General features: G+C 44.2%; 1 protein-coding gene across 5 annotated transcripts in view; it reads right to left on the reverse strand.

Annotated features, from left to right (window-relative positions):
* CNNM2 (cyclin and CBS domain divalent metal cation transport mediator 2) overlaps positions 1-12,841 on the reverse strand; it is a 182,733-nt gene that overhangs the window by 56,647 nt on the left and 113,245 nt on the right. For 4 of the 5 annotated variants that reach the window (XR_460417.3, XM_001369115.4, XM_001369087.4 and 1 more), the window contains exon 2: positions 4,573-4,716. The exons of the other annotated variant lie outside the window; for it this stretch is intronic. Coding sequence is in view for 3 of the 4 variants with exons in the window: in XM_001369115.4 (XP_001369152.1) it covers positions 4,573-4,716 (144 nt within the window). In the remaining variant the exon portion in view is untranslated. The remainder of the gene's footprint in view (positions 1-4,572; positions 4,717-12,841) is intronic. 5 annotated transcript variants of the gene reach the window in all.

Below are 12,841 nucleotides of genomic sequence, written 5' to 3' on the forward strand. Positions count from 1 at the left end.
GTCATTTCTGAGGCAAGGTTAGAAATATCAAAGTCAACAAAGAGCAGAATCAGTGAATTGGATAATGTCAGAATTGGAAGGGGCCTCCGTCTAGCCCAACCAGTGCCTACAAAGAATCCCCTCCCTCGACCATATACTTGACAAGTGGTCATCTAACCTTTCCCAATGACCACCACTGATGGGAAAACTAACCCCTTCTGGGGCAGCCCATTCCATTTCAGGGCAGTTCTAATTCTTAAAAAGCTTTTATGGACGTCAAGCCTCCATTTACCTCTTAAAGCAGCCCGATATCACATTCGCTTTCTTCGTCTCGGTGCCCATAGTGATCTCGCAGGTCAGAAACCCCCAGATCTTTTTAGACAAATCGCTGCATTAACCGCGTCTCCCTCATTTCGTATTTGGGAAGTCAGTTTCCTGAAAGCAATGTCCGACTTTCTGTTTATCTCTATTCAATCTCATCTTATCGGGTTCTGCTCAATCTCTGGCCAGTCAGGATCTAGAGGTTTCCTCCATTATCCCAGAGAACGCTATCCCCAAGGGGAGATGCATTTCTTGCCACCTCCAAAAGCAAAACGCACCGGGGATGTCCCTTTTAGGATGATGATTTCAAAGACATACAATCATGAAAAATGAATTTTTAAAAAAAGATAAATGTGAGCCAGAAATGACGCTTGTTCTAATAAGAATCCTTAGCCTAGAGGACGTGGTCGGCACTGAAGCAGCAGTTTCCATTCAGGCTGAGCCCTACACAAAGCAGGCTTTGCCCTGGATCACGGGCAAGTCCAGTCTGCCCCCTCTGTGGGTGTCACAAGTAACCAAAAAGATGGATTTCCTGCCACAGGGATCTCTCCGGCTTGGGACGCAATGATGGCCGTTAAACACAGAAGCAAAAATCTGGATAGAAGTAACAAGGCTGGGGAATTGCCATCAGTTAAATCTCCATGAGAATAGGGCTGTCAGGTCCAGGTACCTGGCTTCTTGTGTCCCTGAAATAAGCCTGGCCCAAGCATCAAGCCCAGCGCCAGAACCAGCGTCCAGGGCCCGGCTTCTGAAGGGCGAACCCGCAGGGCCAGTAGACTGTGCCGTGTGTCTTCATTAAGCACCTTCTGTGTGCCAGGTCCTGGGGGAGGCACCAGGGTTAGAGAACCTGCCCCCAAGCCTTCACATGCCCCAAAGGGGAAAAAAGTGTCCGGGTGAAGAAAATCCAGACTGCAAGCAAGCAAATACACAGTGATACCAGGAAGGAGAAGGAGGGCTCCAATAATTAAGGGGCAGCAGGAAGGCCCCAGGTTATGGGATGACCTTTGAACTGAGCCTTTAAGAAAGTTAGGCATCTGGGAACAGCTAGGTGGCTCAATGAATAGGGAGCCAGGCCTGGAGACGGGACATCCTGGGCTCAAATGTGAACTCCACTACTTCCTGGCTGAGTGAGCCTGGGCAAGTCGCCTCTCCCTGAGTGCCTAGACCCTCCACTCTTCTGCCTGGGAACTGGGCCCTGGTATGGAAGATAAGAGGAAGGCAGGGGGCGGATTAAAGAGAAAGCAGCAAGCCAGCCAGGAATTCAAAGAGGCCCGGATGAAAAGAGGCTCGTCTTGGGTGCCCGTCAGAGATGAGGAGGACAAAGACGTGTAGAGGAAATAGCAAGTAGGTCAACGAGCCTGTAACACAGATGGCACAAAAGGAGAGTGAAGCTATATGCAAGGCCCAGGGCTTCAGGGGCCAAGCCTGTGGTTTACCCTAGAGGCAATGGGGAGCCCTGGGGCTTCACCTTCTATTTTAGAATCAACACTAAGTACCCCTTCCAAGGCAGAAGAGGGGTAAGGGTTAGGCAATGGGGGTTAAGTGACTTGCCCAGGTCACACAGCTGGGAAGTGTCAGAGGGACAGATTTGAACTCAGGACCTCCCATTTCCAGGCCTGGCTCCCTATTCAGGGAGCCACTTAGCTGTCCCACCCATTTGTGCTTTTTTGAACAGTGACTAACATGGTCATATCTGTGCCTTAGGCACCTGGGGCTGGAATCAGGAAGGACTGAGTTTAAATTAAGTTTCAAATCCTTAATACTTGTATGACTGGGGGGGGGGGGGGTGACATCAGTGGGGCTCAGCGGATTGAGAGCCAGGACTAGAGACAGGCGGTCCTGAGTTCAAATTTGGCCTCAGCCATTTCCTAGCTGTGTGGCCCTGGGCAAGTCATTTAACCCCCTGCTTGGCCCTTACCGATCTTCTGCCTTGGAACCAACATAGCATTGATTCTAAGACAGAAGTAAGGGTTTTAAAAGAAAAAAAATAGTAGTATGGCCACATACATATATATATATATATATATATATATATATATATATATATATATATATATATATATATATTAATCCAGCAGATTGTAGAATCTAGATTAGAGGAGAGAGCATGGAGGCAGAAAATCAATTAAGAGGTTATAGCCATAGTCCGAGTGAGAGGCGATGATGACATGGGCTCGGGCGGTAACTGTCTGAATGGAGAGAGGACAGAGGAAGAAGGGCCGGCAAGATGGAGTCGAGGAGGCCTGACCAGCCACTGGAAAGTGCTGACGGTGATGCTGAGGCTGCAGAGCAAGATGATGATGGTGCTCTGGGCAAAACACCCGGACGTCCCGAAGATCAGCGTTGGGGAGGAGCGGAAGATAACGAACTCTAGTCTGCCCATGCCGAGTCGGAGCTGTCCCATGAACAGCTGGTGATAGGAGACCGGAGCTCCAAAGAGAAACGGGGGCTGGATGTGCCGACCTGAAAATCATCTCAGCCTGACCTGAGGAGGATTGGAGATCACTGAAGGAGAAGGTGAAGGGTGAAAGGAAGGGGGAGAGCCACTGAACCAGGGGCAGGGCAGCGATGGCCACACAGGGAGGAATGCAAGAAGCAAAAACCGAGCAGGAGGAAGGATGGTCAGCAGCCAAATGCAGAAAAGCCAAAGAAGGTGACTATGGAGAAAAGGCTATCCTGTTTGGCAGCTCAGAGATTGGTAATAACCTTTAAGAGAGCAGTTTTAGTTGAAGGATAAGGCCAAAAAATGAGACTGCAAATAGCTGACAAGTGAATAAAAAAAAGAAAAGGAAACAAGGAACGCAGTCCACTTTTCCTTAGAGCTTAGCTATGAAAAGGAGAAGGGACTGAAGATGACAGCTAGAAATGCTGTTAGGGTCAAGTGAATCTTTTTTAAGGATGGGGAGATGAGTACGGTCATAGGCAGTAAGGAAGGAGCCACTAGATAAGGAAAGGGAGGGTGACGATCAGAAGAGAGGCAGAGATGAGATCAGGGCGCATGGAGAAGAGGTCTTGGGGAGAAGACTGAACAGGCCACTGTCCTGCTCACCGAACTCTCCTGATTGCCTACTGTCTAGATCAAATAGATGCTCCTTTCTTTAGCTTCTTTAGCCCTACGTAATCTTGGCCCAACCTGTCTTTCCAGCCTTATCATACATTCCTTACTGCCCACCTCCTCCCACCTCCAGTCCAGACAAACTGTTCCTCACCAACTCTATGTCACTGTCTCCTATTTCTGTGCCTCTGCAGTGGCCATCCTTCCTGCCTGGGATGCTCTCCCTCATTTCCTCCTCACACAATCCTTCCCTTGGACTAAAAGAGGAGCTCATAATTGCTCAAGTATCATCTTTGAAGTGAAACTTTTCCTGAGCCCCTCGTACATTCCTTTCCATTTATCCTCTTTATACGTATAGTCTAGGCACGCTGTACTGACCTGTGTCCTAATTGTTTCCTCAGTTAGAATGTAGGCTCCTGTGGGATTATTTAATTTATTGTATTTGTCTCCAATGTCAAGCAGAGGGGATGGCACACAGTAGGCACTTAAAAGAAGCTTCTTGAGATATTGACTGATAATGGTAAAGGAGCTGATAAAGAGATTTTGAGACGTAGACTAGGAAGAAATTCTTTTCTCAGTAAACTGAGGATGAGATAATGTGAATTATAAATCCGTAGTAGACTTAGTTGGTATAGCATTACAATCTTTTATTTCTGCCCTAGAGTTCCAAGCAAAAGAAAATCTAGATTCTAGTAAGGGCTCCAAGCAGAGTTTTAATTAAGCAGTTTACTGACTTCATTCACTAGCTCAACTCTCCACTGCTGAGAGATTTTACATCACAGAGCCTATTTATTTAGAAATAGTTCCCATTTTTTAAACAAATAAACCAACCCACCAAACCAGGGACATTCAACAAAGATGTAGCTAGGCAAGGATCAGTTGTACCCATGACGATCATCTTGACTATTAAAGCCCACCATCCTAGTAAGACCAATGAGGGCTTACACTCGGTCACGTCAGGAAAATGGTGAGTCTTGGGCGGCCAGCATAGGGAGCCTGACCCTAAGCACATCCCAGGCTTTGCCTCTCTTAGGACCACGAGAGCCCCATCAGATTTCCCAATAATGTCAAGACTAGCACACAAAATAGATGGTATCGGATTAATTTAAGCAACAGCATACCGAGGCTATAATAACAAAACAAGACAGTCAGCAACCTGGAAAGATGGGGGAGGATTTATAGTCAGTGTTGAAGAAAGCAAAGGTCATTCTACTCACTGTACAAATCCGTTTCATCTAGGATCTCCGACTTGATGATTTCTTCAATCACATCTTCCAAAGTGACAATTCCCAGCACTTCATAGAAAGGATCCCCTTCTCCCTCATTGTTTACCCGTTGCACTATGGCCAGGTGAGATTTACCTTCAGGGAAAAATAGAGTAGTTTAAAGTTTCCAAACCTAAAAAGAACTTCAGGAGTACCTACCAATTGTATTCCAAGGCAAAATAAAATCAACCATGAATTACTCATATAAGCATCTGCATTGGACAATGGATATAGGTAGATTGGGTGGTTGGCTGTTGTCCTTCATGCTTGAACAGGACCAAAATGGCATCATTACATTGAGGTCCATGTACAGTGTGTCCAGCTGTGACCGATGAGACCACCGCAGGCTCGGAAAGCTCTACGAGGGTCAGGCACTCTGTAGGAACTCTGTAGGGGATGGAGATGTCTCTCAATTTCCACATCTCGTGTTTCTTTTGAGCTACTGCGAGCACCTTCCAGTAGATATAAAGCAAGTCAAAAGGGCTGAGCATGCCGAGTTTTCTAAAACCTGCCCAAACTGTGGTCCCTTGTTCATCAGTTCAACTAGTGCGTCACAATTCTTTCCTTTCCAATGGATCCTGGCCTTCAGGAATTGTCCATTCCTTCTCATGGGAATATCTCTAGCACGTGTCCCCCCTTTCACTCCCACTGGCATGACCTTTGTTTGGATTCTGACAACCTCACACTTGGACTGCTATAAGAGTTTCTTAACTAATCTCCTGTCTGCAGTCTCATTTTCTCCAGGCTACTCTGCAGAGGCTGCCATATTCATCTTCCTTCTTTCATCATGACACTCCTCCTTGCCGGTGCCTACTGTGGAAGAGGCATGAAGAAAGAGAGGATTTGCATGACAAGCCAAGCATGCAAGAAACAAGGCTGGGGACCTGCAAAATCAAGGTGAAGATTCCAAACGGAATGTTCTCAGGGGGAGGCAGTTGAAGCTGGCCAGGGGAGAGCATCTGATTCTCTCTCTGGGGGTGACTGACCAAGAAAGGAGAAATCTCTTCTCTGGGTTCCTGACTAAGAGACTGGCTTTTTGACAGAGTCTGGACTTGAGTTACTCAAGCAGAGATTATATGACTGAAGAAGGAAGAAAGAAGAAAAATATTTGTCCTCCATCTCTCTGGCTGTCTCTGAGTCATTATTGTGACTACACTGACAATTCTCATACCCTCCTAAATTCTCCTTAGAGATTAGGGTCACCCCTATCCCTTTTACCTCAATCCTCCTCCTGTTTCCCAATAAACCTCCTTACCTAAGAAAGGAAAGGAAGGAGTTTTTCCTCATAAATCTTATAGTCCACTCAGGGGGGAGGGAGGAAGCCACAGGCTTCAGAAGAAACTGGGAGGGAGTGGGTGGAAAAGGGAGGGAGTGAGGGAGGAAGGGTGGCAGAAAATATCTGGACTTATTAGCCATTAGTGATCAATAGGCAGCTCCAGAGCACCCCTTTAGCAATATCTATCTCTCAAGTAGCATCTCTCATCTATCCCCATTGTAACTAGGCAGCCTCAGGTGTCCCCTAGTAGCAGCTCATCATTTTATTACACTACTTTGATACTTCTCTCCATCCTACTTTTCCTCACCCACCTCCTCCAGGAAGCCTTACATGACTATTCCATCTAGAAGTGCTCTCATTCTTCTTTCACCTTCTATATTTATTGTCTCTTTGCCTAGCTTGTACCCTAACTTTATATACCTACAACTTATGTGCTCATCTTTAACTGTAAACTCCCTAAAGGGAAGTTACTCACTCATCCTACACCCCTTCTTCATCATCACCGTCTCAATAACTGGCAAAGGGTTTAAATCTCAGGAGCTGCTCAGTAAGTTCTTCTAAGAGTCAGGACTAAGTGTAATGGTCAGAGGGTTGGATTTGGTGTTAAGACCTCAGTTCAAATCCTGTCTCAGACAGGTTATATGGCCATGGACAAATCAGCCTCCTTCCACCTCAGGTGCTCTCTGTAAAGGCTGGTTGGGGGTGTGCTAAAGATAGTTTCTACAGTCCCTCTCAGCTTGAAACCTGTTCTTATATGTCTCTGAACCCATGACAAATAGAAATTCTATTTCTACTGTTGTGTGCTACTCAACACAACATGCCACCACTTCTTTATTGATACTCAGTACATAAAGGTGGAGTTTAGTTCTGAACTGATTTTTATTTTATTTTAAATGATTACATTATTATATACATTAAATGATATATTTTTGTTGCTAAGTGGAAGGCCATTAATCCTTTCAGTTTACATTTAGATCTGTCATTGTTCCACCATGATTAGAGCACATATCTATCAAAAACTGCTTGCCATTTGTGTCTCTAACCAAATAAGTATCTAAGGAAACAAGCTCAATTATATAACCCAATGACCAGATTATTTCTTTTTAAAATAAAGTGTAGCAATAGAATGCTAAGTCTGGAGTCAGGAGATCCTGGGTTCAAATCTGACCTCAGATACTTCCTAGATGTGTGACATAGGGCAAATCACTGCCTAGCCCTTAGCATTCTTCTGTCTTAGACTAGACACGGATCCTAAAACAAGAGGTAAGAGTATTTAAAAATAATTAAAGAAAGAAAGTTTAGCAGGGGTCATCCCATCGAACATAGTCCTGTGCTCTGTCCCTTCCTTGCTAAACGACAAATGAAACTCATCAATTCCTATTCAGCCCTCCAGTGTCCCCTTGACTGGTTGGGAAAAGGGCTATCAAAGAGGCTACCCCATGAGTAGGCTATAAAAACTGTTAAAAAGCTCTTCTTATCTTTGGTAAACAGTGCTCTTGTGGGACACAACCGTGCCAGCTCTCCCTTGCATTTACAGCAAAGAAGGACTGAGGGGATTTCTCTCTTCGGTGAACACGTGGCAAGGGTGATGAATGAGGCCTCAATTCCGTGGCTGCCTTCTGTTTTGTGTTTCTTTCTCTGAGTACAACTCACCAAGCAGTTATCCTCTGGGATGGGGGCAGCTACTTTGTGAACCCAAAGTCAGAGCTGGTTGTCGAAGAGATGACGCCTGCATTTCAGCCCTCTCAGAGAGAGCCCAAGTGAGTGCTGCCTGACCTGAGCATCACAGTTCTGAGTTGATCAGACAGGACATTTGGGTGCGTAAAGAAGAAATATTATTTAGCAGTACCACAAGCTTCTTGGGAGGCTTTCTTGACTTCTCCTTAGAGTACAATAAAGGGAATGGACTATTGTTTCATGTTGGAAGTATTTATAAATGCACATTTAGGAGTCTTTTGTGTTTTAAGCATTTCTTCTGGGGTGAATGAAATAACTTCCCCATAACTGACATCTGCCACTTTGAATGATGAGTACTTTATTTTTTATTTATTTGTTTGTTTGTTTATTTATTTTATAACCTTTGCCTTCTGTCTTGGAATCAATACTGTGTATTGGCTCCAAGGCAGAAGATCGGTAAGGGCTAGGCAATGGGGGTCAAGTGACTTGCCCAGGGTCACACAGCTGGGAAGTGTCTAAGGCCATATTTGAACCTAGGACCTCCCATCTCTAGGCCTGGCTCTCAATCCACTGAGCTGCCCCCTGATGAGTACTTTTTGAGAAGATTACAAATGCAGACACAGGGGCCAGTTAGGCAGCCTAGAAACGGGAATGAGGGAGGGAGGTCCTAAGTTCAAATCTGCCTTCAGACACTTCCTAGTTATGTGACCCAGGGCAAGTCACTTAATCTTAAAATCTGACTAACCTTTACTATTCTTCTGTCTAGGCACTGATACTTAGTACTGACTCCAAGATAGAAAATAATGGTTAAAAAAAAAAGACTTTATCTGAAATGGTATAACGAACCAGGGAGAAACAAGAAAAGGCGTCTTCACCTTCCCTTCTTTGGGCTTAGGATCTCTCTAGGATGAATCGAAGCCCATAGGAGAGCAGGAATCCCTTAGGTGAGGAAGTCCCATTGGCCATGAGTAATAAAAGTTTATCAAAACTAGAGGTTCAATGAGTCCACTCTGTGACCTCTAGCTGAGCTGAGACTGGAAGGCCAGGTCTATTCAGGCTCCCAGCACTAACGGTCCCCTAGAGATAGGCTTTAGGTCTAGAGGTAGTATTTCTCTTCTCCCCACACTCTTCTTAACTCTATAACCTCCGAGTGGCTTCCAAAGGGACCTGAGATTACTTTAAGAGCTCAGTTTCCTTGACTTCACCCCCTTTCTAGGCAATCATGTCAACAAGCACAGAAGTTCACATTGTTAGACAAACCGGCATCCAAACAATTTCCATCTCAGACCCATTCATGTTCAAAGAATGAAAATATTTGAGCAAATTAGACGAGGGAGGGAAACTTATCAGGGACCAATATAAACACTCTATCAGGTCAAGCCTATTCAGTCCAGTAAAGTTTTTCACATCTGCTTTCCCAGGGACCCACCATAAGCAGTTAAAAATTCTTGGTGAATGCTGTCTGTCGAAAGTTACATTCTTTTGCTATTCCCAGCTTGTGATCATTTAAAAGGAATTTTCCAAAGCAAGGTCTAATATTAGACTCAAAATGAAGTTTCCATTCCTCTGAGGTGCTATTCTCACCAAAGTAACTACTGCATAATCTGATTGTCTTGGAGCAATTCGTTTAAATGCAGATGGACATATTTTAAATACCAACTGCACAACACCAAGGCATCTGAAAGACCACACTCTAGAAGAAATTGTTCATAGGAGCTGTGTTTTTTTAATGTGAAATTACTGAAGGGATTAAAGTGATGACTGAAGTCAAAGCCCATTTTTTCTCCTATCTTCTTATCAGTCATCCGTTCCCAACCCCATCAAGAGCTTTGCTGGCTAGCCTCTGTGGCCATAATCTTTGTTTGCTTTGAGATTGCTGGTGAGACCTACAGAGTACTTTCTCAATCTTCCCTTTTCTCAAGGCCCAGGAAATGAAGTCTTCTTCCCTGCATTGATAATTTCTGAGAATGACAACACAATTCCTTCTAACTGTGTCATTGTCTGCTGCTGAGAGCAAAGTGTTCTGGCTCAATCAAGGTATTCATCAAAAGGAAATGGCAAGGTGAATTCAGGCGTTATTATCCCTGTCGATAGACCAGAACCATTTGCAGGGCCAGAAAACAGAGGAACTGAGTACCAGCAGTGCCCTTCAGGATTTCAATCCCACAAATAATGAGTCGTTGAAGATTTTTTTAAAGGTGGAAGAAATTTTGAGGGAACTGACGAGAAACTAAAGGATTTCTGGATTCTAAGAAAAAGACAGAAAACAATCAGAAAAAGCAATTGTTTGACATTAAAGGCAAGTCAAGCAATCAGATTACATAACCTGGAGAAATGAGACAAAAAGAGGTCTGTGAAATACAGAATCAAGAAACCCATGTAGTATAGATACCCTCCCCAGGGACTAGGTGATAGCACTGCTCTTCTTACTGAGCTAAGAGAGATCTAGCCCTGAAACCTTAGTTCTCCTGATATTTCTCCCATTTAACTGGTTCCTCATTTCCCTTTCCATTGTCACTTTTAGGCATGAGGTTCTGAAAGTGGGGCTATTTCCTGCAACACTCTCAGGTTGGGGCAGACCCCAAGATCAGCAAGTCAGGCTGGAAGGCAAGGCAGAGAAAAGAAGCCAGTCTGCTTGCACAGTACACTGCAAATGCTCTATTACCAGGCAGATTTTGGTATCTCCTCATTTCCAGACTTGAGCGTGGAGAGTTCATTCTTTGGACAGAATCTGTGCAAGTCCCTGTTTTCCTCATACCTCAAACTAGTTCATTTCTATATGGCTCCTTAATTGCAAATGTTCCTTCAGATTCAAGCGCCAAATAAAGCAGAGGTCATTGGCTCCAAGTAGCTTTTAGCTTCAGCAGAATTCAAGGCTCAGACTGTAAATGAAAAGATCTCTCGTGTTAAAGGAGCAAGCAATATTTAAGTTGACAAGGAAAAAAGGAACCCATAACTGTCTGGCACAAATGTATTTATTATTTCACGTGGCACATGTCAATGACAATCAGTGGAATTGTAGGAAGCCCATCTCAAGTGGTTGTGGACATGAACCAAGAAGGCTGATGAGATAAAATGGACTAAGGAGCAAGTTTCCACAGCTGTGCTGGTACAGTAGCAAGTGAAATATGGTACTTCAAAGGACCTCTTCAGAGGTCAGGGCCTGAAGAAATACCATTGAAATTGCAGTCTGAATAAATCATGGAAAACTCAAATGCAACATTCTATATTCAACCACAAACGCATGACAAACCAAACATTCAGTCATCCTCCTTCAGTTCCCTCTCCTTTCAAGGTATCCTTTAGAGCAGCCCAGGCTTCCTTGTGCATTGATATGGTCATGTAACTAATGAGCTAAAAATATTCAGAGGCTCCCTACTGTCTAGAGCTTTAACTCTTTTGCTTGAAATTCAAGGTCTTCTGCAATCTGATGTCACCCTATCTTTCTAGCCTCACCTCACGTTACTCTACTCTCCACCCATTCTATACTTTGGCCAAATGGGACTATTTTTTATCCCTGTAAACATGCCTAATGTGTTCTTGCATCGATTTCTTTGCTCAGTCTGTGACTTGTGGCTCAAATGCTCTCCTTCAGCCTCACTTATGGCATTTACTACCATCCTTAAAATCTCAACTCTTTCACCACAGGACTTAGAGCTGAGAATCTAGAAATTAGCTTTGCTGATTTACTCTTTTTACACGAAAGGACATTCTTTTGGGGACACATCCAAGCCAGTCCTTCCTTGCACTTGCAGCAAAGGAGAGATTTCTCTCCTGTCTTTTCCCGCCTCCCACAGAGGCCACGGGAACCACACGGCAAACATGTGGTAAGGGCTAGCTACAAGCAGCTGCCCAGGCAAGTCCAAGAGGAGACCTCAGGTCACTGACTGCTTCTTCCACTTTGTATTTCTTTCCCTGATCCTAACAGATGGACATCACCAGTCTCAGAAGCTACGTCATGAGTTGGAGAGTTCCTGAGTCAGAACTGACTATCCAGTAGGAAGTGCTTCTTTTAACAATTCCTTTCTCTGGGGAGATGACTACAGAGCCATCATCTAGTCCTGCTCTCTGACTTTACTGATGAGGAAACTGAGCACGGAGATGCAGTGGAGCTAAGCGATTTACTCATGTTCATATAAGTAGAAAGTGCTTGAACTGAACACTGGCCTCGGTCTATTGGGTTGACCATGCCCCAAAGTATTTCCTTGTCATCCTTGTCAGTAGTGATCATTCCCTTGAGATCTCAGAGTGCTGTTTTGTGCACTTCTAAATCACACTGACTGTATTAATGTATGAGTCTTTAAGAGGTCACTATGTACCTGATCAGGGATTTTTCCCAAAGTACAATACTCAGAATTTCTGAATGTGTTTCAGGAACAAAGATGAAGCATAGAGTTGACAATGGAAAAATCTGAGTTGGAAGAGACCTCAGAGGCTCACCCTGTGTCCTGTGGTTGAAATCTTGTCCAAGCTTAATCTGAACAGGATTCCTCTAGAAACCATACCCAACACCTGGTGATCCAGTCTTTTCTTGGAGACTTCTGAAGGAAGAAAGAGCTTAGTGAATGAAGAGGAGGAGAAGAAAGGGTCATGGAACAGCGTCTTTCCCTCTTCCTAAAGAAGTTTAAAGCCTATAAAGTATTTACCCACCTGAGCAGAAAATCTAGTCCCCCACTATAGCTCCTGGTAGAGATGGCAGAAGGACAAAATGGCTAGAAGGCATTGACTTTGTGGAACAGTACCCTAGGGAGCCCAGTGCACCCCAAGAGCAACTCCTCAATACCTATCCATTCTTCAACGTTGGGTTAGAGATAATGAAGGGTAATTAGGAGGCGATGAAATGTCTTGGGTCCCTCATTTTGTATTTGGGGAAGTCAGTTTCCTGAAACTCAAGTATTGGACTTTCTATATATCCCTATATCATATCTTATCAGATTCTGCTCAATTTTCTAGCCAATCAAGATCTAGAAGTTTCCTCCATCATTTTCTAGAGTTATCACCAGTACCTCCATGTCTGTGTGTGTGTGTGTGTGTGTGTGTGTGTCTTCCCCCTCTCCCTCCGAGAAAAAAAAAGAAACAAACATACTAGAGACATCCTTTTTAGGATGATTTCAAAGAAGCACAATCACAAATGAGGTGAATTTTTTAAAAAGATAAATGTGAGCCAAAAATGAAACTTGTTTCAGTAAGAATCATTAAAGGCAGTTGGTAGTGTAATAGAGAGCTGGGTCTGGAGTCAGGAAGATCTTAATTCAAGTCACTTAACCT

This window comes from Monodelphis domestica, chromosome 1 (genome assembly GCF_027887165.1).
Source record: "Monodelphis domestica isolate mMonDom1 chromosome 1, mMonDom1.pri, whole genome shotgun sequence".
Classification (NCBI taxonomy): Eukaryota; Metazoa; Chordata; class Mammalia; order Didelphimorphia; family Didelphidae; genus Monodelphis; species Monodelphis domestica.